The sequence below is a fragment of the Danio rerio genome, chromosome 5, assembly GCF_052040795.2.
Source record: "Danio rerio strain M-AB ecotype USA chromosome 5, GRCz13ab, whole genome shotgun sequence".
Lineage (NCBI taxonomy): Eukaryota > Metazoa > Chordata > Actinopteri > Cypriniformes > Danionidae > Danio > Danio rerio.
Window position 1 is genome coordinate 8,810,001 of NC_141025.1, and position 22,001 is coordinate 8,832,001.

At 37.0% G+C, this 22,001-nt stretch overlaps 1 protein-coding gene across 4 annotated transcripts in view; it reads right to left on the reverse strand.

Moving 5' to 3' along the window:
* Positions 1 to 22,001, reverse strand: part of nipbla (NIPBL cohesin loading factor a) — a 91,131-nt gene that overhangs the window by 32,202 nt on the left and 36,928 nt on the right. For all 4 annotated transcript variants that reach the window (XR_015490526.1, XR_015490527.1, XM_087252813.1 and 1 more), the window contains 21 exon segments: positions 21,376 to 21,441; positions 21,214 to 21,303; positions 21,028 to 21,128; positions 18,172 to 18,258; positions 17,826 to 18,057; positions 16,169 to 16,320; positions 16,005 to 16,085; positions 12,870 to 12,970; positions 12,648 to 12,774; positions 12,457 to 12,539; positions 12,232 to 12,364; positions 8,975 to 9,118; positions 8,785 to 8,871; positions 8,018 to 8,235; positions 7,708 to 7,810; positions 6,409 to 6,507; positions 6,166 to 6,312; positions 4,094 to 4,228; positions 3,892 to 3,990; positions 609 to 662; positions 404 to 512 (listed from right to left, as the gene is read on the reverse strand). Coding sequence is in view for 2 of the 4 variants with exons in the window: in XM_087252813.1 (XP_087108939.1) it covers positions 404 to 512; positions 609 to 662; positions 3,892 to 3,990; positions 4,094 to 4,228; positions 6,166 to 6,312; positions 6,409 to 6,507; positions 7,708 to 7,810; positions 8,018 to 8,235; positions 8,785 to 8,871; positions 8,975 to 9,118; positions 12,232 to 12,364; positions 12,457 to 12,539; positions 12,648 to 12,774; positions 12,870 to 12,970; positions 16,005 to 16,085; positions 16,169 to 16,320; positions 17,826 to 18,057; positions 18,172 to 18,258; positions 21,028 to 21,128; positions 21,214 to 21,303; positions 21,376 to 21,441 (2,448 nt within the window). In the remaining 2 variants the exon portion in view is untranslated.

A 22,001-nucleotide genomic window follows, 5' to 3' on the forward strand; every position in this document is an offset into this window, starting at 1 on the left:
GAATGTGAAAAAGCATTTCCTAAATAAATAATAATAATAAATATTAAAGAAAAAAGTGCAAGGTAAAAAAGTATTAGAGACTGTGATATCTGCTACCAGATCTATTTTTAGCTGTCAGAGAGACCCACATGAAAATATACTAGTCATTTATAGTAAACTATAATGTTTTTTAACCACACTGACACGGACACCTCCAATAGTGATAGAGATGTTGCAAAATCAGCTAAAATGTTGCTCGAATTGGTTTTTATGTATATACATTTCATTACCAAATAAGATTGAGGTCATGTCCATGTGCTGTCCTATAAGTCGATGTATTGATTATTATGACAGGCCTAAGTATAGCATTTCAAAAAATAAAAGCTTTTTCCTTAAGCACTCTGTTTTTAATAATAGTGCATACCTGCAAGTGCCTCCTCATATTTGAGGATGTGCTCCACAAGATTGTCAACCAACTGCACGCAGGCTTTCCTGGTTGGCTTATAGGACGAATCCTCCTCTGACTTTAAAAGCTGAAGAAGTTGTAAAAAGAAGAAATAAGTGAATTGAAGCACTACAATTCCAAACTAGTGGACAGACTGGAATGGATCGGAGTCAAAAGCACTTACGTTCTGCAGGAGCTGCTCAAACCAGTCATAGCCAGTGTCCTTGCAGGCAGAGACCTGAAGCACAGAGAAGAAGAAAATCAGCCTCTATTTTAACAAAAAGACATTTTTAAGCTAATGATTTATGTTTATTTCAAAACTACGGGCCAAAATTAAATCCTAAAAAAGCCTAAATCAAAATGCTTTGTAGTAATTATGTTGTAGTTTATTAAATAAAAGTAATTTTGTAAGACTTTTTACTCAACAACTTAAATTATATGGATTAAAAACACTAAAGAATGAAGAAAACCTAGGAGTCTGACTGGTTGGGATTGAGAGTTGGCTACATCCTAATCTAATTACTAGAGGAAACACCTGTCATTTACTGCATTTGGAAGGAGGCTGCTGCTTTGGTCCCTTTAAAACCCTACGTCTGGCATTTGGAAGGAGGTTGCTGCTTTAGTACCTTTAAAATCCTATGGTTGGCGTTTGGAAGGAGGCTGCTGCTTTGGACTGGACTTTTTGTTTCATTTTGATATATTCAATTATTTCATCCATCCAACATTGCTACACTACATTACATATTCATGCATTCACCTACATCTGAAACTCCACTCGTTCCTGACAACTACATTTACATATTTTTCCTTTAGTAACCGTTTTTGTAATAAATGAGGGTATATGATTTTGGCTTTCTTGGGTGTCCCTCTTTTTTGTTACATCCTTGTGAACATGCATTTTATTCAAAATAGAAAGAAAATCGAACAAAAAAAACTGACTTTTTTCTATTTTTCTTTCACATGAAAACTAAAAATGCCAATCATTTTCAGTCTGGACACAAGGCAAATAGACTTACTCACTGCGTTAAAGTTGTTATACTAATTTCACATTGCAAGACACTCATTAGCACTTGAAAACGATGATTAAGAGTCCAGTTCATATGTTAATTAAGATTTATGCATTGTGAATAGAGCAGCAATTGAATTTCTCATTGCTAATGTCTCTTCAGAATTTTCCTTGAAGGAGCAGCTTGCATTTTTTAAAATAACTATCCTTTTAGATGACTTTTTTGTGTATGTTCGACATTTTTAATCATTTTTTTGACATCTAGCACTTTTTTCAACTAGCTTAAATAAACTTCAGGGCGCTAGTGTTTATGTTAAGTGTGAAAAACGTGAAAATATCTTAAGGGTCAGAGAGGAACTGACAAAGCCTTCTTGAATATTGTAAAAAAATATATATTAATAAAACAATTTATTTTGAAATTGCTACTATTTTAATGTACAAATCACACTATTAACAAACCATTAATTAAGACTATTAGCTCAAACTCTGCATTTGCTGCTTATTAATAGTTAGCCATGTGTTTAGGTAATGGGTAGAATTAGGGATGCAGAATAAGATCATACTTTATAAGTACTACTAAACAGTTAATATCTTAACAATATCCAGGTAATTGGTACTTCAACTAAAGTGTTAAGGCTTGTACACACCAGGACACTTTTCATTTGCATTTATTGTCAGCGTTTTTGAGACATTGTTTTGGATTCAAACCTAAGCGATTTTCACTGGCATCGTGCAGAAGAGTATGCAAAATCCCTCATTGACACTAGATGGCGCTACACAGCTTTAAGCTTCTGACACCCGCTTGTAAGACAGAAGAAGAAGAAGAGAGGAAGTTGACACACTTGTTGTTAAAGTTACTGGCGATTCGAACAAGCATGGATGATTCAGCAACTCCGGCTCTAGCGATGAAGAAATGATTATTGTTTACCAGTGCAATAAGCAGCTCCACGTTCATATCACCTCTGAGCATCTTCTTCAATGTGTGTTCACATTGACAGTCTTGCGCTTGAGCACCCCCAAGTGCTGTTTACGGTAACTTCAGCAGCTCCGTGCACATGAACAAAAGTGCCGATCTGATTGGTGGAGAAAGCACGAGGCATTTCTTTAACAATTATGACGCTTTTATGCCTGACGTTTTGGTGTGTATGGTCCCATTGGCGCCCTTTATTTTGTCACAAGGTGTTAAACGGCAACGGAAAACGTGAGCAAAAAGCATCCCAGTGTGCACAGGCCTTTAACCAAAAAATATAAAAATAGTAATATTGGTATAAAATAGTTCAGTCCTCTCTGATGGGACATTCACACCAGACGCAGCTTGCGCAGATAAATCACGTTATTTAGACGTAAATAACCTTGTGAACATTGAGTTTACTCGCTTCATTCGTGCATTAAATTCACTTAACAATAGACATGGATTTGCATTATGGGCAGGGCTTCTGTCTGCCCAGTGACTCAAGTTTTGCTGCTAAATGGCTAATATGGATTTTATCGAGAGAGTAGCTGTGCTTCATATGCTTTAGGAAGGCTGATAAACAGCGTAGATTCATTGGGCGCCGTGTCTGAGTCCACAAGATCAGTGGTCCTTAACCAAAGCGCTGCGCACCGGTACTGGTCGTGTCTTTTCTAGAGTTTGCACAAGTTCATTATTTCCAATAAAGGTGCGCAGTTTGTTCACCTGATTGGTGTGATGCACTTGTGCCTTCCAGAGCAGACACACCCAGTTGGTGCTGGAAGCACACCACGAATCACAGCCGATCAGCTTCAGTTTGCATGGAATATACACATTTCAAAACAAACACAGAACACCCAAACACTGCGGTGCTGTATCAGAGTGACAGCAATGTTTTTTCAGCTTGTCATCCTCTGAGAAAACAGTTGATGGTCAACCCCGCACCCACCCCACTGGTCCGCGGTAAAATTGTCAAGAGTTAACCGGTCAACGGTGGTAAAAAGGTTGGGACCACTGCACTAGATCCTTTAGGAGATGCACCTAGCTCTGTGAGTTCATCAACTCCTCCAGAAGCTGCTCCTGGATGATGGAAACTTTCATTGGTGCTTCCAATTGAGCCAAGTCCAGTTTAATGAATTGTTGTCTGATGTTGGCAGGAGGATTTCCTCTTGGGACACAAACAACATGCGCTATGTCATAATCACACCCCTACAAGAGGAAGCTCCTGATGGTTAATACAGCATGTATGTCCGCTAAAGTTCAGATTTTCCAACTCAATCGATTTGTGCGTGAAACGCACAAAACACTCAATCAGAGCCACTTTATTCACGCAAATCCCGTCATTTGCTCTGCCTCATTTATGAGAACTGTCTATACATTGACTTAATATGTAAATCACTGTCTCTTGACGCTTCATTCGCGACCGGTGTGAACGCAACTTATGACGGTTCCACTCTGCTAAGCATGTTATTCACATCTGGCAGGTGAAGATAAGACTGTGATTAGACTGACCACATCAGTGATGTTGAGAATCTTCCTATTCATCGTCTCTTTGTCGTGGTTGGGTGTGGGAGTAAACCACAGCTTCTGGAATGTTTCATTCACCAGTTTCTGCAAAGAAAGAAAGACTGTCCGCTCAAAAAATGCAACACTAACAGGACACAAAACTACCACAACAACAAAAAGAGCTGAAAGAAAAGCATGGTTGCAGCACCTTGATGCCTTCCTCGTCATTGACCCTGCGGATCATCTTTACACACATCTCTGTGATCTTGCTGAAGTTGGGCTGCTCTAAACAGATGTCCCTCAGAATCTTGATCACCCTCTTCCTCACACTGATACCGGTGTCCTGAAGAGATCACACACAGGATAGACATCAGCGTTTCCCATACATTGATTTACTTGCAGCAACACACCATAACATTAAACCCACCACAAACATACTATCCAAAAAGCTCTGACTTTGTTGAATCAGCGTGAACACTGCATGTTTCAATATTAAAATAAGTCACCGGTGTTTTAAAGTTTCTTTGGGGGGAATCACCATCTTTTAAAAGCTTTCAATTAAACTTAAATTGTTCAAATTGACTACCCTTTCGTTATGTTTATGGCTGATTTTGCCTGAATGACTTCTATTATAATCACATTTTCAAACCCATGACAGCATATAATCACGCATTTTGATTGTTGGTGGTTTTCCTTGTTGGGAAGAGGTCAAATATGTATACTCCATATAAATTTTTATTTTTTTTTGCACTGTAACTGATGATCAACAGGGGCAGCACAGTGGCTCAGTGGTTTGCACTCTCGCCTCACAGCTAATAGGTCGCAGGTTCGAGTCTCAGCTGGACCAGTTTCTGTGTGGAGTTTGCATGTTCTCCCCATGTTGGCATTGGTTTCTTGTGGGTGCTCCGGTTTCCCCCACAGTCCAAAGACATGCCATATTATATGAGTGCATTTGTGTGAGTGTGAGCGTATAGGCGTTTCCCCAGTACTGGGTTATGGCTGGAAGGGTATCCGCTGCGTAAAACATATGCTGGAATAGTTGGCGGTTCATGCCGCTGTGGCGACCCCTGATAAATAAGGGACTAAGCTGAAAAAAATGAATGAATGACTGATCAACAGTAAAATGACAGATTTGACCTCTTCCAAACAGAAAAATTAACAACAATGGTTCATCCTTTTAACATCAAGACTTTTTCATAAATGTGTCTCACATGTGTGTTCAACTACCTTTAAATAGACGTAAAGCGAGCTACGTAAACTTTTAAAATGGCAAACATTGCTAACAATGCAGAGAAACTCAAAATCTACATGCATAACAAAAGGCTCAACAAAGCTGCATTTAACTTATCAAAAATACAGTAAAAAACATCGATATTGTCCATTTTCATTACATTTTTAAATAACTGTTTTCTATTTGAGTACATCTTTAAATGTTTTGACATTTTTTTGCATCATTACTCCAGCATTATTACTGCCTTATATACATTATTTATTTTATTTCATTTTTATAGTAGGGTGAGGCTAAACAAATTCATTGTCACAACATCGTTCAGAAATCATTCTAATTGGCTGATTTGGTGATCAAAAATTGTTCAATTCAGTCTTAGGGCTTAAATAATTTTTTTATTGAAAATTATTATTTTTTGTGTAGTACTGATTAGGCATGCATGGGCCGGTATAAGATTCTGACGATATGACAACCTTAGATAAAAATATTAGTTTCACAGTATCACGGTATTGTGATTGCTGCTCTAAAATCAGTTCTTTTTAAATGTCTGGGTAAAAAACAAAAACTTTTTTCCCCTTTGAATACAATATATTTTATTCTTTGAAAGATGTATGATATTTTGAAGCAGTAAACATGTCAGGCTAAATAATTCAAAAGAATCCGTGACTTCTGCTGTCTTCATTAGTTTAAAAAACACAGATTTCTTTACAATTTATTGTAATATTTTAGATTTTTTTTTCTGCTGTAGCTACTGTTCTAAAAAACAACAAAAAATGTAAATAAAAAAATCTTACTAATACCTTAGGAACGCTTTTACTGAAAATTTTGGCAGTTTTAACCGTTAACCTTGACTTGTCCAAACTGCGGTATACCTTGAAAAACGGTTATCGTCACATGCCTAATACTGATCAATAGAAAGTTTAAATAAACAGATTTGACATTCAAACTACTGTCACTTGTAATCAATTCAACACATTTTTTACAGAAATCATTACACACTTTGCTTTGTTTATATTTTGCTGCTTAAATTGTCAGAGAAACAGTGGTCATACCAGTATCCTCTCGATGAGCATGTCGTAGTACTGCTCCGTCAGCTGAGGTCGACTCAACACAAAGCGTCCCAGCAGCTCGACCGCTGCTTCCCTGACACTTGTGGAGTTATCCATCAATCGCCCGTGAACACCACGCTGCATATCAGACTGCACGAAAATAAATATACCACAACACTCGTGATAACACTCTCAAGTTGGTTTACGTTTTTGTTAATAAAGTGTTTGTTCAGCTGCAGTTCTTACCCTGGCCAGTATACTTGGGTCAACAGCCACAACCTCGGACAGACACTTCATGGCTTTGGTCCTGACAGCTATGGCGCTCTCCCCTAACACTCTTAGAATCTACAAATATTTTTTTTAAAAGTCATTTAAAATGCATTGCACACACAAGCGTTAAAACATTGCTCCAGATGCACAATCTCATAATTGGCTGTGCTTCATTAGCTGTGTTTTTGTTACCCTTTGAAATTGTGAATTGAAAATGCACCCAATAAAATTATTATTAGTAATAAAAATTATTTTTATTATTATTATTATTAATAATAATAATAATAATAATAAACATTAAATTCTGCATAATCTCCCATAAATCCCCAAACTCATTTAGACTTTCATTACGTTTTTTTTTTGGGGGGGGGGGGGGGGGGGTTATTCACAATAGCTTTATTTTAAAGCCATTATTGAACTAAATTTAATAAATACAGAATTAACTTTAGCTGTATGACAAAACTGGTTTTTAGAGCTGCTTTAACACAAAATTTGATTTAATCATTGTTTACAGTTTACGTTACTTCATTTAATACTGTGAAGCTGCTTTGAAACAATGTATATTATCATAATAAACGCGCATTAATAAAAAAAATTAAGTAGTATCACAGAGAAATCTAAATTGTTTTAGTAATAAGTTGCAATGATTTGTATGAGTGACCACTCATCTTTATGTTTAAACAGATTAGGTTAAAAGTTCAAGCCTGGGACACGCCAAACTGCTGTCAAAGAAGAAGCGGTGAGAAAAAACAACAACAGTGTTATCACCTTATATATATGCTGCGTCTTGTCCCATTTGGGCTAAAAAGCTTATTATATAATACAAATTTTGTTTTGTCAACATTTAACATATTTTACTTCATGGTAAAGCAAAAGCTGCTCATTTTCACTGAATATATACAGATAATAAAACAACCGTTTATAAAACCACAGCTAATAATTAGAAGTCTTTTTTCTTTAGCATTTACATTTTGACCAATGAATTGACTTGATTTTTTAAATATTTTCTACATGCAAAGAATTCATGCTTTACAAAAAGTATACATTTTCTATAAACAAAATACAAACTATTGATAATAAAACTAAGAAATATGATTCAAGAATACATGTATAAAACAGTATTTTGTATATAAAAACAGTTGTTTTAATTTTTTAGCTGATTTAGACATTTTTAAAAAGTTTTTTCTTATTTTAAATTATTATTATTATTATTATTATTATTATTATTATACAAGACAAATTGCATTATATAAAACACAACACCTATCTGCTCACCTGTGTCAGGTAGATGTCAAAGCTCTGAGAGAAGGGTCTGGTGGAGGCCAGGTAGCGAACAATAAGGCAGGCGTCGTCATAGTCCACAGTGTCTGAATTCATCCTGTCACAAGTTTTAGAATAATAATGCATTTGATTGGTAATGTGCTTTTCTTAAACCCAAATCACTACAATAGAAGATATTAAACAAAAAAGTATTTGGCATTAATACCACTGTTTAATCATGACAATACAGGCTGGACCGAGACAGTGAATGTGAGATGCATTCATGTGTATCAGGTGCAATAATGTGTGCAAGGTGTATTGATACCTGAGAGTAGTAAATTGATTAGGAGTTGATTTAACAACGGAGTGGAGGAATTTCTTGCGGGTTTCAGCGCGCTGCATGATGTCTCCTGTGGCCTGGAGCTCTTTGGCGTGCTGTGCCCCGTCTGAATCATCCTCCTTCTGATTCTGACTCCTCATGGCCTTCTCGGTCTCCGTAGTGCAGTCTCGGAACCACTGAGCGATGTAAAATTTACGTGCAAACTGCAACACAAAATCAGAATAAGGAACGTTAATGCAGAGGATTATGGGCAGAAAAGAAGGTAGAGAAAATGCATGTACCAGAGTAGATCAGCTCTTTAAACTCAAGCATACTATTAACTAGTGGCAGACTAAAATACCTGCAAGCAGTAAAATGCTTTGTGTGTCAAACCTCTCAATCATTCCTATGTTTTATTAGTAACAGCAAAAAGATTGTAAGATCATTAGCACAGCAAGAAGGTTGCCGGTTCGAGTCCCAGCTGGGCCAGTTGGCATTTCTGAGTAAAGTTTGCATGTTCTCCCCCATTCCGGGTGCTCCGGTTTCCTCCACAGTTCAAAGACATGCGATATAGGTGAATTGGATGAACTAAATTAGCCGCAGTGTAGGAGTGTGAATGCGTGTGTGGATGTTTTTCAGTACTGGGTTGCAGCTGGAAGAGCATCTGCTGCATAAAACATATGCTGGAATAGTTGGCGGTTCATTCCGCTGTGGCGACCCCTGATAAATAGGGGACTAAGCGGAAGGAAAATGAATGAATATAAGGCACTTACTGCAAGAGCAGGGTCTGTTTCTGCATTCTCATCCATATAATCCAGCAGAGCTTTCTGTAACCGCTGAGTCTCATCTCCCTCGGTGTTCTGAAAACGCAAACAAGGAGCATTAAATAACAAAAGCATCTGAAGTCTTTAAAATGCAATCTGTATACATCAGTACGTCTATTTAAAATACAGGTTCTTGTACCTCTCTGATGATGCGTTCTATGGCTTTCTGGTCCATCCTGCTGGTGACAGAATCTTTTCTCAATCTGGCTGCTACGGTACCGAGATAATCCAGCGATGCCACTCGCAGTGCCATCTCTGTCTGCTTATTACTGAACTGATGCACCTAGAGATGGGCCGAGAAGTAGAGGGCAAGGGTCATTGGAGGGAAACTAAACCTTGTGTCAGTGCAAACACTGTTGTAATATTTTCTTATACAACTCAAAATGTGATAAAAAAACTAAATAAAACATTACAGTGGTCTCTTGATATTCACGGGAGTTAAGTTCTAAAAATAACCAGCAATAGGCGAAATCCAAAAGGTAGTCAGCTTTGTTTTTTAGAATTATTATAGATGTTTTAAGGCTATAAAACCCCTTACTACTAGGGGTGTCAAAATTAATTGTTTATTCGGTGCACCGCGATGCAGACGCAGACAATTCGGTATCGATTCAGTAATAATCATAACCGGTTATAATGTACTGACGTCATTGATCTCCTATGCGCTCTGTCGTGAGGGAGGTGAGCGCCGGTATTTACAAAACTCAGCCAACTCAGGGCTGGCCCGTGGCATAGGCACCATAGGCAAATGCTAAGGGCGCTGTACATCCAGGGGGGCGCCAGAAACGAGCGCGCTTCAGTTGGTTTTGTTTTCGATTTTCCTGACACACATTCAGTTATAGACGGCAATAACTCAAAAACCTCTTACCCTAAAAAGATCTAAAGTGTGTTTCCTACAGAAAGACAAAACTGTCTTTCTTTTTTTTCGCTCGACATTACGAGCACTGCTCCGTTTAAGCCCTCGCAGTCTGCGTTTACTTTAGCCAGCAGCGCTCGGGCTGAGAGGAGCTCTCAGTAAGGGACTGTCGGAAAAGTGCTTATTTTTTTTGTTTTACTGCTCCGCTCAGCGCGAGCTCTCCCTGTTGCAAGGGCTTAAGTGTGTGTGTTTGTGCGCGCGTGTGTGTTTGTTTGTTTGTTTGATGCTGTCTTTGTTTTTGAATGTGTTTGAATGAGAGACAGTGTGGTGCTGTGTGTTTATACAGACAGCATGTTATAGGATTATAAGATTAGTTGTTTGTGATTATATTATACATATTCAAAGTTTTTGAAGAAAAAGAGACCTCTAAAAATTCTCATTTTCTATAGAATAAAAAATATTCCATAAAGATCTGATATAAAAAACAATGTCATTTAAGGTTTCTTCTTTTTTTTATTCCAGAAAATGACAATTGATTAAAAAAAAAAAAAGTTTTATTTGTTGTAATTGAAAATTAAATATTCTTGACTAAATCTTATTAAAAAAAAATTATATTAAAGTCTTTGTTAATCATAGCTTTTTGTTGTTTTATGAAAAAAGCTCCAAACTGACAACATTTTCATACTATCAGAAGTTTAGAGAACATATAAACACATACAGTTGAAGTCAGAATTATTAGCCCCCCTGTATTATTAGCGCCAGTTTATTTTTTTCCCCAATTTCTGTTTAATGGAAGGAAGATTGTTTCAGCACATTTCTAAACATGATAGCTTTAAAAACTTACTTGTAATAACAGATTTATTTTAATCTTTGTCATGATGACAGTAAATAATATTTTACTTGATATTTATCAAATCACTTCTAAACAGCTTAAAGTGACATTTAAAGGCTTAACTAGGTTAATTAGGCAGGTTAGGGTATTTAGGCAAGTTATTGTATAATGATGGTTTGTTCTGTAGACTATCGTAAAAAAATTAGCTTAAAAGGGCTAATAATTTTGTCCCAAAAATATTTTTTTTTTAATTTAAAACTGCTTTTATTCTAGCAGAAATAAAACAAATAAGACTTTCTCCAGAGGAAAAAATATTATCGGACATACTGTAAAAATGTCATTGCTCTGTTAAACCAAAAGGGGGCTAATAATTCTGACTTCAACTGTTCATACATACATACATACATACATACATACATACATACATACATACATACATACATGTAAAGTAGTCGACATTTTAAATGGACCATCATCTTTAAAATAGTCCAAAAACTATTGAACAACACCCATTCTTGTCTTAAGACAATTTAGAAAAACTTAAAAACTTATTTTGAGAATGAAGAGCTTACAAAGCTGAACTACAAAAGGTTCATAAACATCAGGGTTTACATTTTTACTACTAAAATCCCATGATTTTTCCAGGACTTTTCCAGGACTTCCAAGTAAATTTTTATGACCGAAACTTTAGGTCTATATATAAATACATCGTAAATAATACGAAAAACAATCCACATTCAAATTTATTACAGCACATCATAAAACACAAAAATCTATTTAGTTTGAATTTATTTTATATATCTATTGCATGTTAAATTTATTTAGATAATGCTTAAACATGGTGCTTCATTCCCGCTGTAGCATTTCTGAAATTGAGACTAAGCCAAAGGAGAATGAAGGAATGAATGCCTACACAGTATTCATAATGTGAGACCATGTTTTTGGCCAAAGACAGAAAAGAAAACAACTAACCTATATTCCAGTTTACAGATATTTGTTAAACTAATTTCCAAGACCTTTACAAAACTTTGTGGGGCTTTTAGTTTCTTTAAAACTTTTCCAGGCCTGGACAATGCCATGTCAACATTCCATGACTTTCCCAGGTTTTCCATGACCACATGAACCCTGAAACATGTTTTTTATTTTTTTTTTATGCTCAGTAGTGTCGTCACGATACTGGAATTCAATACTAGTCGGTACTGAAATTTTATAATTGTTTATTTCCCGATAGCATTTGAGCGCATTCTTAAACAGTGCTGATTTGCCATTGTGTTCATGTGCTCAACAGAAATGACTGTGATTGGCCGTAAAGGTCAGCAGTTCATAGAACTCACGGCTGTTTACTGAGTGTAACCACAGATAGAGACACTGGAATGTCTAAAAGCTGTGAAGATCAGTCGATTCATTAGCGGATCACTTGTATGTCAGGTTATATTCGCAGCTTTAAAATGCTCCAGTGTCCCTCTATCTGTTGTTACACACAGTAAACAGCGCTGAATTCAATGAACTGATGACCTTCAAGGCCAATCAGTCATTTCTGTTGAGCAGGAGAACACAATGGCAAATCAGCTGCGTTTAGGAACGCGCTCAACAGAGCTCAAATGTTAGCGGGAAATGGATATTTTTAAAATGTCAATACCGATTGGTTTCGAATTCCAGTATTGTGACAACATTAATGCTCAGCAAAGGTAAATCAGTGATATGTTCTTACCAGTAATCTTCCCAGAAGGCTCAGCAGTAATTCTGAAGCGGGCCAGTCGGGTTTGTTGACAGTTGACAGCAGATCCTGCACAAAGTTCTCAAACAGCGGCCTGTAGTCTTCCTCACCCTGTTTACTGCCACACCTGAGACATGGTTAAAACACAGAAACACACTGAGTGCCGCATTACCAACCACATACTATAAATTAAAAACAGATAAAGAAAGCTATATTGACTTCTTGAGGAAGACAGAGAGGAAGTTCTGAGCAGTCCGCCTGGCTGTTTCATACGAGTTGGTAATGAAAACATCATCGTCAACCTGAAAATGTTATTAATTTGAGCTGTTAAAAAACTGCATTTAACACCAGACTTTGTGGCAATAATAAAAATGCAAAACTAGCTCAAGTGATGCAGGATGTAATAGTACCTTCTTGTGATCATCCTCCGAGTCTCTGTCAGCCGGCAAATGGACCACACACTGGATTAACTGCAGCACTAGAGCACTAACCATCTGTATGTATATGGGTTCACCCTCATCATCGCTGCTGTTCAACCTAAACACACACATTTGGCATGCAGAAATCACTGTGTTAATTATGAATAAATTCAGGCAGAGCTGTTATCCAAATACATTCGGTGATATCTGTACCTGAAGTTCCTGAGGCTGCGTTTGCTGGTGGGCAATCTAGCCAAAGAGGTAAAGATCTCCTCTAGGATTAACTGCCTGTGCTTCTCGTAACGAGAGAAGACCTGAGGCACAGAAAGAAGCAATGTAATGTAATGTATTTTTTTATTTAGTGCCATTTCAGCAACCAAGGCTATCTTCATGGCAGGAATCTTTCAACAATAAAAATACAATTTAAAAATCAACAAACAAAATAAAACATAAATTAAATAAGATTTTTTGTGTTAATACATGATAAAAATTCTAAAATCTTTTCGGGTGTTACTTTGTCAAAAATGTTCTTAAAAGAGTTCATTTCATAAAAAGTCCTTCTGGAATCAGTAAAAGCAGGACAGTCCAGTAAAATATGTTTTACAGTAAGATGAGTTTTGCAATACAAACACTGAGTAGGGTTTTCACCTTGGAGCAAAAAACCATGTGTTATTCTCGTATGCCCAATACGACATCTGGTAAAAACTACTTGATCAAATCGATTCTTAAAATGTCTTAAAATTCTGTGTGAAACTTCAGGTTGGATTTCATGTAATTTATTGTTTTCTAATGCATCCCATTCCTTTTGCCACTTGTTTAAAATGTAAGCGTTACAGAAAGAAGCAAAAGGTCTCAATTAGTTTCATGTTTAAAGATACAGATACTAAATAAAAAATAAATAAAAAATAAAAACAGGAAAATGAAGTAAGTATGGGTTCAGAAATTTGCAGTGCAAACAAATACTGTTATTTAAAAATCGCAACACAGAAAAAGTTGTAAACCCATTGTGATTTTTTGGTGGCAAAAAAAACAAAACAACTATTTAGGTGTCAAACTCCACAATGGTTATTTTGGGAAAAATTGACAATTTGTAGAAATAATTACCTTTACAATTAATAAAATAAACTTTAAAAGTTAGAAGTATTAGGGCTGCTTGTCTATGGGAAAAATCATAATCATGATTATTTTGGTTAATCGGTAATGGTGGTCCATACGACATTAAATTAAATATATAAAAGATAAAGATAATACAAATACACAAATAAAACAAACCATGCTTTAAGCAGTCTTTACTGTAAGTAACAAGTTAAAAATACAAATTAAAGCTACAAAAGTCCTTCAGTCAAGAGCAGTGAGTGATTTGCATGTGAAATTTGGCTTTGCGGAGGAACGAATGCAGACTACTGGAAAACGAGTGGTATTTGATGCAATAATTTTACAGTGTTTCCTCTAGGATTTTTTCCAGCTGTGGGGGCAGGCCTTTTTTTTACACAGATCTACCAACTACCTGTGGCGTTATTTCAATGACAAATGTCATGAGTGCAGTTTTACAAGTCGAGATAGCATTTATGTAATAGCCTACAAGCATGCAAATCTCTTTGCTTGTGCCGATTTCCTCAGCTCATACACAAAACTTCTTGCACGCTCTCAAATATACGCTGCTCAAGCGCAGATCTTCTTGTACGCTCTCAAATAAACACTGCTGAAGTGCAATTTAGAGCGTCTATGTAACAAGTATGTCTTCAACATTTATTAGATTTGCTAGGAATATTTATGAATGTCTCTAACAGACCTACAGAGCGGCATTAATGCGTCCTGAAGTACAGTCAAACGGCTATACGTCGTGTTTGCTGGCCTCGCGCATCTGTCAGTCAGTCAGTCAGTCAGCACGTAACCTTAAATGGTTAAACAAATGACGCACAGCACTACTACGGTTACAGAAAAAATTGTGGTGTTATAACCCATTCACCTTTTAATACGTTTTGGTATGATTATCACCCGCAATTAAAAAACAAAACAAAAAAAAAAACGACTAAATGTTTTGCATGAGAAGCTGTAATGTAGCCGTGGCAGGATCAATTTTGGCATGGCGCCCCACCATGGAAGAATGAAGGTAGCGGAAACCATGTTTTATATCAATCATTATTTTTATCATAATCGCTTAATGCCAAAATTTAAATTTAACTAAACTCAAAGCCCTACAAGGTATTTACATGAATAGCAGGACTGTAACATTTAGAAATATTTAATTAAAAAAAATGTTAATCAAAGCCCTTAGTTTTCCATGATTTTTTTGTAACTTTATGTGCAATCTTCTATATCCATTATAAAAATAAAGCTTCTCTATTTTGGTCTCTTGTCAAGACAAGATCTAAAACGGTAGGGATAAAGCCAAAGGCAGGCTGTATAACTCTTATTTTTACCCACAATCTTACTTTCTCAGATTCATCAGATCATCTGACATCATGTGCCTCACTCAGGACATGTGTTATGGATACCCCTACCGTTATACACCTTAAACAAGGATTTCGGTAAAACTCGTTAATAGCAGGGAAGCGTTTTCTCTCGTCGACAGCAGGAAAAGAGTTAAACGAAATCACTTATCCATTCGATGCACATCATAATACCAGCCATAAATGTAAAGCACAAATAATGTCCTTTAATTCGGTCACGTCCAGAGGCTGTCATCCTTGAACCAGTCTCCATCATTGTCAGCTGCTTGCTTTTCTGTCTGTTCCATTACTCTGTTTGCTTCTAATGTTTTTTTGCAGTCTGAAGCACGTTAAATGCACAAAATACCCAATTCACGCAAAGTTTTTCACTTGATTTGAGCCACAGGATGTCTAATTGCATTTTTGCATCAACTTCACATGTAAAACACTCATGGTTCATCCACGTCTGCTTACTGCAGATGTAATATTAGGATTGTGAGGGCGCAGTCGAGATGTCGTTTTTCGAGAGACGCTCAAATATATCGCTGCATATGCAACGTCTAGAAGTAATGTAAAACAACTAATTGGTGTAAAAATACTAATAAATGTAAAAAAATAATTTAATTATGGTTTAATTAATTCTAAACCATATAATTAATATATGGTTTAGAAATGGATGTTTTATGAGATTATTTATATTTAAATAATTTTTGTATTATTTAAATGTAAATTATTTTGCATTAAATAAAAAAATTTGCGAGATCCCCCCAAAAAAATTGCGACTTATTGTTTATTTTGCGTTGGATCCAGCGATACAATATCTCAAAAAAATTAGGGGGTCTGGTTAATGTTGACAAATGTTTGCAATGCATGATAAACAAATTGCACAATCTGCTGCTAATCTAAGAAAACGTACCGCCGTCACCAGCTTTATGGCACACAGCTGCAGCTCACTGACATTCTCCACAAAGAACGGAGTGATGCCCATCGAAGAGACCTGGAGAACAACAAAACATCAGAATCAAAAACACAGAGCGATAAAGTATAACAGACACGCACGCTCGACCCATCAATTCCTACCTGCAATATTGTTGTATCAGTCATCAGCTGAATTTCCAGCAGCTCTGAGATGTTGCTGACCACGTCACACACTTTGTTATAGAGCATGATGATGACCTTCTGCTTGGCAGTGGAACACTTCGCTCGCTTCGCTCTGGAGCTGAGCATGGAACCTGAAACCACATAGGGTTCATACCACAAAAACACGGCATTCATTTACAAACAATGTACACGTTTAGAGAATATAGTTCGATGTATGGGTGATTAACATCAATTGTATTTACTGCCAGATAAAGGCTAATGTAAATAATTATTAATAATAATATAAAAAAAAGCATTTTTAAAACACTGAAGACACATAATTTGCATAACTTACAAAAAAAGAACTATATAAAAAATTTTTAAGATGCTCCAAACATTAAGCAATGTATATCAACAAACTTTATTAGTGTTTAACAGAAGATGGCACTGTAGGATAGTTTTTTATAGAAGATGTTGCTCTAGGCTAGTTTTGAACAGCAGATGGGGCTCATGGCTATATTTTAACAACAGGCGGCGCTCTAGGCTAGTGTTTCACAGCAGAAAGCGCTCTGAGCTAATTTTTAACAGCAGAGGGTGCTCTAGGCAAGTTTCTAAACAGCAGACTGCGTTCTAGGCTAGTTTTTAACAGCAGACGGCACTCTAGGCTAGTTTTTTAGGAGCAGACGGCACTCTAGGCTAGTTTTTAACAGCAGAAGACGCTCTAGCCTAGTTTTTAAATAGCAGGCGACGCTCTAGGCTAGTTTTTAAACAGCAGAAGATCCTCCTGGCTAGTTTTTAACAGCAGATGGCGCTATAGACTAGTTTTTAACAGCAGATGGCGCTCTAGGCTAGTTTTTAAACAGCAGAAGATCCTCCTGGCTAGTTTTTAACAGCAGATGGCGCTATAGACTAGTTTTTAACAGCAGATGGCGCTCTAGGCTAGTTTTTTAAGAGCAGATGGCACTCTAGGCTAGTTTTTACCAGCAGACGGCACTCTAGGTTAGTTTAACTGCAGACAGCGCTCTAGGCTAGTTTTTAACAGCAGACGATGCTCTAAGCTAGTATTTAACAGCAGATGACTCATTAGGCTAGTAGCAGATAATACTCTAGGCTAGTTTTTCCACAACAAACAGTGCTCTTGGCTAGTTTTTACAGCAGACGACACAATAGACTAGTAGCAGACAGCACTCTAGGCTAGTTTTTAACAGCAGATGGCGCTCTAGACTAGGTTTTAACAGTACACACTTCCCTGGGCTAATGTTTAACACCGGATGGTGCTCTAGTTTTTACCAACAGATGTCGCTCTAAACTAGTTTTTAACAGCAGAAGGCACTCTGTTACCTTTTAACAGTACATTCAAATGCACACAAGGAAGAACACATGCGACATGTAAATTGGCAAATGTGACATTGACAAATGTGATTTTCCTAACTTCATTATTGATTATTTTAGGATCACGTGGTATTTGTAAGGAACTAGATTTAGACTAGCTTTTTCTAAAGCATAGAGCGCCATCTGCTGTTAAAAATTAAGATCAAAATCCATTCAAGAGAAAATTTCGATGCATTTTGAAAATCTCACAAACAATACAGAATCAATTTCTCAAAAAATATTTCGCCCAAGATCTAGAGGTTCTTTAGGAAAAGTAGTGTCTCACCTCCTTTAGGGTTGACTCTGTAGACTGGATCATACTGCGGATAAAGCGTGTTCTGCAAGTGGAACTTAGTGTACTGTAAAACCCTCTCGATCACGTCCTCAATGTACACGGCTTTGGGCATGTGTGTCGATGTCATGATGTTCAGTGCTGTCAGACACGCGTCTGCTGATTTGGTCACTCGCTCCATGATGAGATCACGCCAGAGACGCTCCTCATCCTCACCCTCATTATCCTAATGAAGAGCAGAGGACAAGAGTGAGGCTTGTTGACTAAACAAAGGCGTAATTTGAAGTATGAAAATGTCCCTCGATAAACAAATATGAATAAGAAATGAAGAGTTGATTACAAGGTTCATGAGTGTGGAAAGACTGGCTCCATCCAGAATGTTCTTCTCCAGGATGTTCAACAGTTTCACGAGTTTATCAGAAGGAATCTGAGCATCAGAGGGGAAAAAAAGTTAAACACAAAAAAGACTGTTCTTGCTTTTTAACTTTTGTCAAGAGAGAGGCTAGAATAGACTTAGATGGGTGGCCTTTAGAATTTGCTAGTATCTGTTTGCTCTGCAATCAAACAAAAACTATTTAAGGTTGGTGAATAATTCTGTAAAAAAAAAAAGTTTTAAAACTAACTTTCTAAAACTAAAATGACCACTACAGCCAGCAGATTGTAGCAGAGGATCACTTTATTGGCTTATTTTTCATTTCCATTTTTCCCCCAAGTTTTGCTTTAGAATTTTCTTTATAAATTATTAAATCACTATTAGAACCTTTTAGATTATTAAGCCTTGTGTATTGTTCAAATTGACTACCCTTTCATTATCTTTGTGGCTTTTTTGCCCCATTGACCTCCATTATATCAAATTTTTTGATACCATATAATCATGCATTCTTGATTGTTGGTGGTTTTCCCTGTTGGAAAGGTCAAATATGTAAATTTTACTGTTGCTCATCATTCGGCACCATTAACCCTGTGCAAAAATGTTTGAGTTTTATATGGAGTACTATGGAATAAAACAGCAAATTATAGTGTGCATGCAGAAATACACTTACGGTTTACTATGTTCTCAGCTGAGATGCTTATTATTTATATCAATGTAGGTGTGCAATGTAGGTCTCTCTTACACTCTCTCACTCACACACACACAATACTCCATATAAAAGCCAGAAAGCTTTTTTTCTGCACTGTAATCGATGATCAACAGTAAAAACACCCAACAGGGAAAACCCCTAACAATAAAGAATAAGTGATTATATGCTGTCATGGTTTAGCAATCAAAATTTTTTTACTATAATTGAAGTCAATCAAGAACAAAATAGCCACTAACATACCGAAAGAACAGTAAATTTGCATTTTATTGTTGAGTTTTGAAAAATTTCCAAAGCATTTTCCCAAAATATGTGTTAAAATAAGAAATGTCAACAGACATCATCCCATTTGCTGAAACAGAGAAAGTTGTGGCCAAAATATTAGCCAAAGCGTGGTTCGGTTGGGCTTTGGCACAGTACACTTGTATTGCGTGCAAACCATGCCTGAGTCCAAAACTGAAGACACAATGTCACATTTAAGGCACTGTTTCATATTGATTTATTAATCATTCTTACTTTTCAATGAATGCAACCTGTCGTAGTTTATTAAAGATGCAAACCCCTCATTGAACGACAGCTGCACCTTCAGCAAACCTCCTACTTCCTGCAGCACGAGGACTTTTATGATAATTTATCAGTGTCAAAACTTGTGGATCTGTTTGGCAAAATATTTGACTGTGTGTCACTGCATATGCAACAACATAAATTAACACAAAAGCGATATAACTAAAGCAATGTCCATTGCGCTGAGCGAGAGCGCATCTCTTCCCATCGGGGCAGAGGAACAATCGCGCTTCGGCATGGTTCAAAGCAACTGTACCTAGCGTGAGCAGACCCTTAGGGTGCTTTCACACCTGTGAATCGATTCAGTTGTTTCGAAACAGAGATTACAAATGTTACATTGTTGCTCTTTGCTCTTGGAGCGGTTCGCTTTCACACTGCAAAGTTTCTAATCGGACCAAAAGAGCTAAAACAAGTCACGTGCGAGTAAACTCTCCTTACATTAGTCAGAGTGTCAGGGTTTATTTTGCAGCGTCCCGCTAAGCTGTCAGGAGAGGTGGTGGTTTGGTGGTGATTGACAGGGTGCGCGCACCCCACGTGTCTGAGGAGAGATGCGGTGGGGAGGGGTGAGAAGGGTGCGCGACGATGCCTATTTGAGGACCGGGAGGGAGACGCGAGATTACCGGGAGATCATCACTCGTTTGCCGGCATCCGGAGACTCGCGAAACTTCCCGCCATACTCATAATTCTCTCTTCATATAGCCGTATGCCTATTACATATCCATAAAACACTGTGATATAACCGAGCTCGAATCGGATCGCTTTCTCACTGCAATCGAACCACTCCAGGGTTCGTTTCAATCGAGCCGAGACCACCTCATTCAAGCGATCTCGGAGCGATTACTTTGGCGCGGAACAGAGCGCGATTGCCCTGTTCACATATGCCAATCGAACCGCGCTAACTGGGCTAACGAGATGCATTCCGAAACAAAAGTGTAGGTGTGAAAGCACCCTTAGACTCAAAATCAAAAGACATCCCCAACAGCACAAAAAGGATTAAGAAATTGCATTGTATGGAACTTTTTGGTACTGAAATATGAATTTGATAAACTCAAAACAGACTGATTATTTATAGTATTTTGCATCCGATGATGATGAGTTTTTGCATTTGTTACTATTGTTAATGCCTCTCTGTCAAACGTGCATTACTAAGAAATAAAATCAAATGATAAACAAACAAATCAGCACAATGCCACTATTGCTCTCAAAAGACAATTTTCAACCTACATAGTCTTCTTTAGGTCACTAAGATTATTAAGACACTAAGACCAAGAAATAAACATTGAATATTATTAGTAACTCCACCTAGCCCAAAACAGCAGTGGTTCTCATTTTAAATGACCTCAATGATTAAAATCTGCTCTGAAATGGTTGATTTCCTGTAAACATTAAATCCACTGAATGTTCTTCAGATTTTATGAGTGCCTTTATAGATGCGCCACCATATATAGGTCATAAAGCATTGAGGGTTTGAAGCTAGCAAATGTTTGAGTATGATTTCATGAGGTTTTTAACAACAACATAAAAGTGGTAGTATACAGTGAGTTACTGCCTACCCTGCTCGTGATGCCCATGGCTTTTATCTTAGCAGATTCACTGCCCAATTCATTTAGCTGTTGCTTGCCCAACAACAGCTCCTGAGGGATCTCATCATCATCTGAAAAACAATGCAGAACAAGTCAAAAGCTGAAAGAGTTTGGTGTGCCATTTAAAACTAATAATAAAACACATATGTACTATACCCTGAGCTGTAAAGTCCACATCCTCGAGATTCTCCAAGATGTTGTCAATACTCAACGTGAACCTCTTAAAGGTGGAAGAGTCCATCATTTCTGAGAATAAACATTGAGTATTATTCCGGGAATAATTTAGTGCAATGATGAGAGAAAAGTCAAGGGGTTTACCTTCAGGAGTCAGCTTGGGCTCATACACTTTCCTCTTCTTCTGCTTCATCTTTAAACGTCTTGCAACTGAAATAATCAAAATATCCATTTCAAATACTAACTAAACACATTCAAAAATGAGACCTCATTAAAAAAAATAAATAAATAAAAAAAATCACACTAGCGCTTCATTAAGGCCTGTTGCATGAAGCTGGCTTTGATTTTTAAGCAGGTACACCGAACAAGCTGTTACAAACAAGCTGAATTTAATCAAACAAGTTTAACATTACTAAATTTTATTTGTTGTTTAAATTCCAATATAAATTGTTTGCAACCACTTACCTAAAAAAATGTTTGTAAATCCAATGAATAATTTTTTCAGTGTTTTTTCACCCATAGGGCTGATTTATACTTCTGCATCAAGTGAACTCGTGAGATCCAGCACAGCGTTTGCGCGATCCCTCAAAAAATGTAACTACATAATCGCAACAACACATAGCGCAAGCTGTGTGATTGGTCAGCTTGGTATCAGTGACTAGTGTGGGCGATGCTGATAGCCGTGAGCTCCCAGTGGAGTGAGGGTTTACAAGTGTCGAGTCCTCTAGAGTAGCTCCAGATGTAAACTTTTGTTCATGTGTTTACCCTAT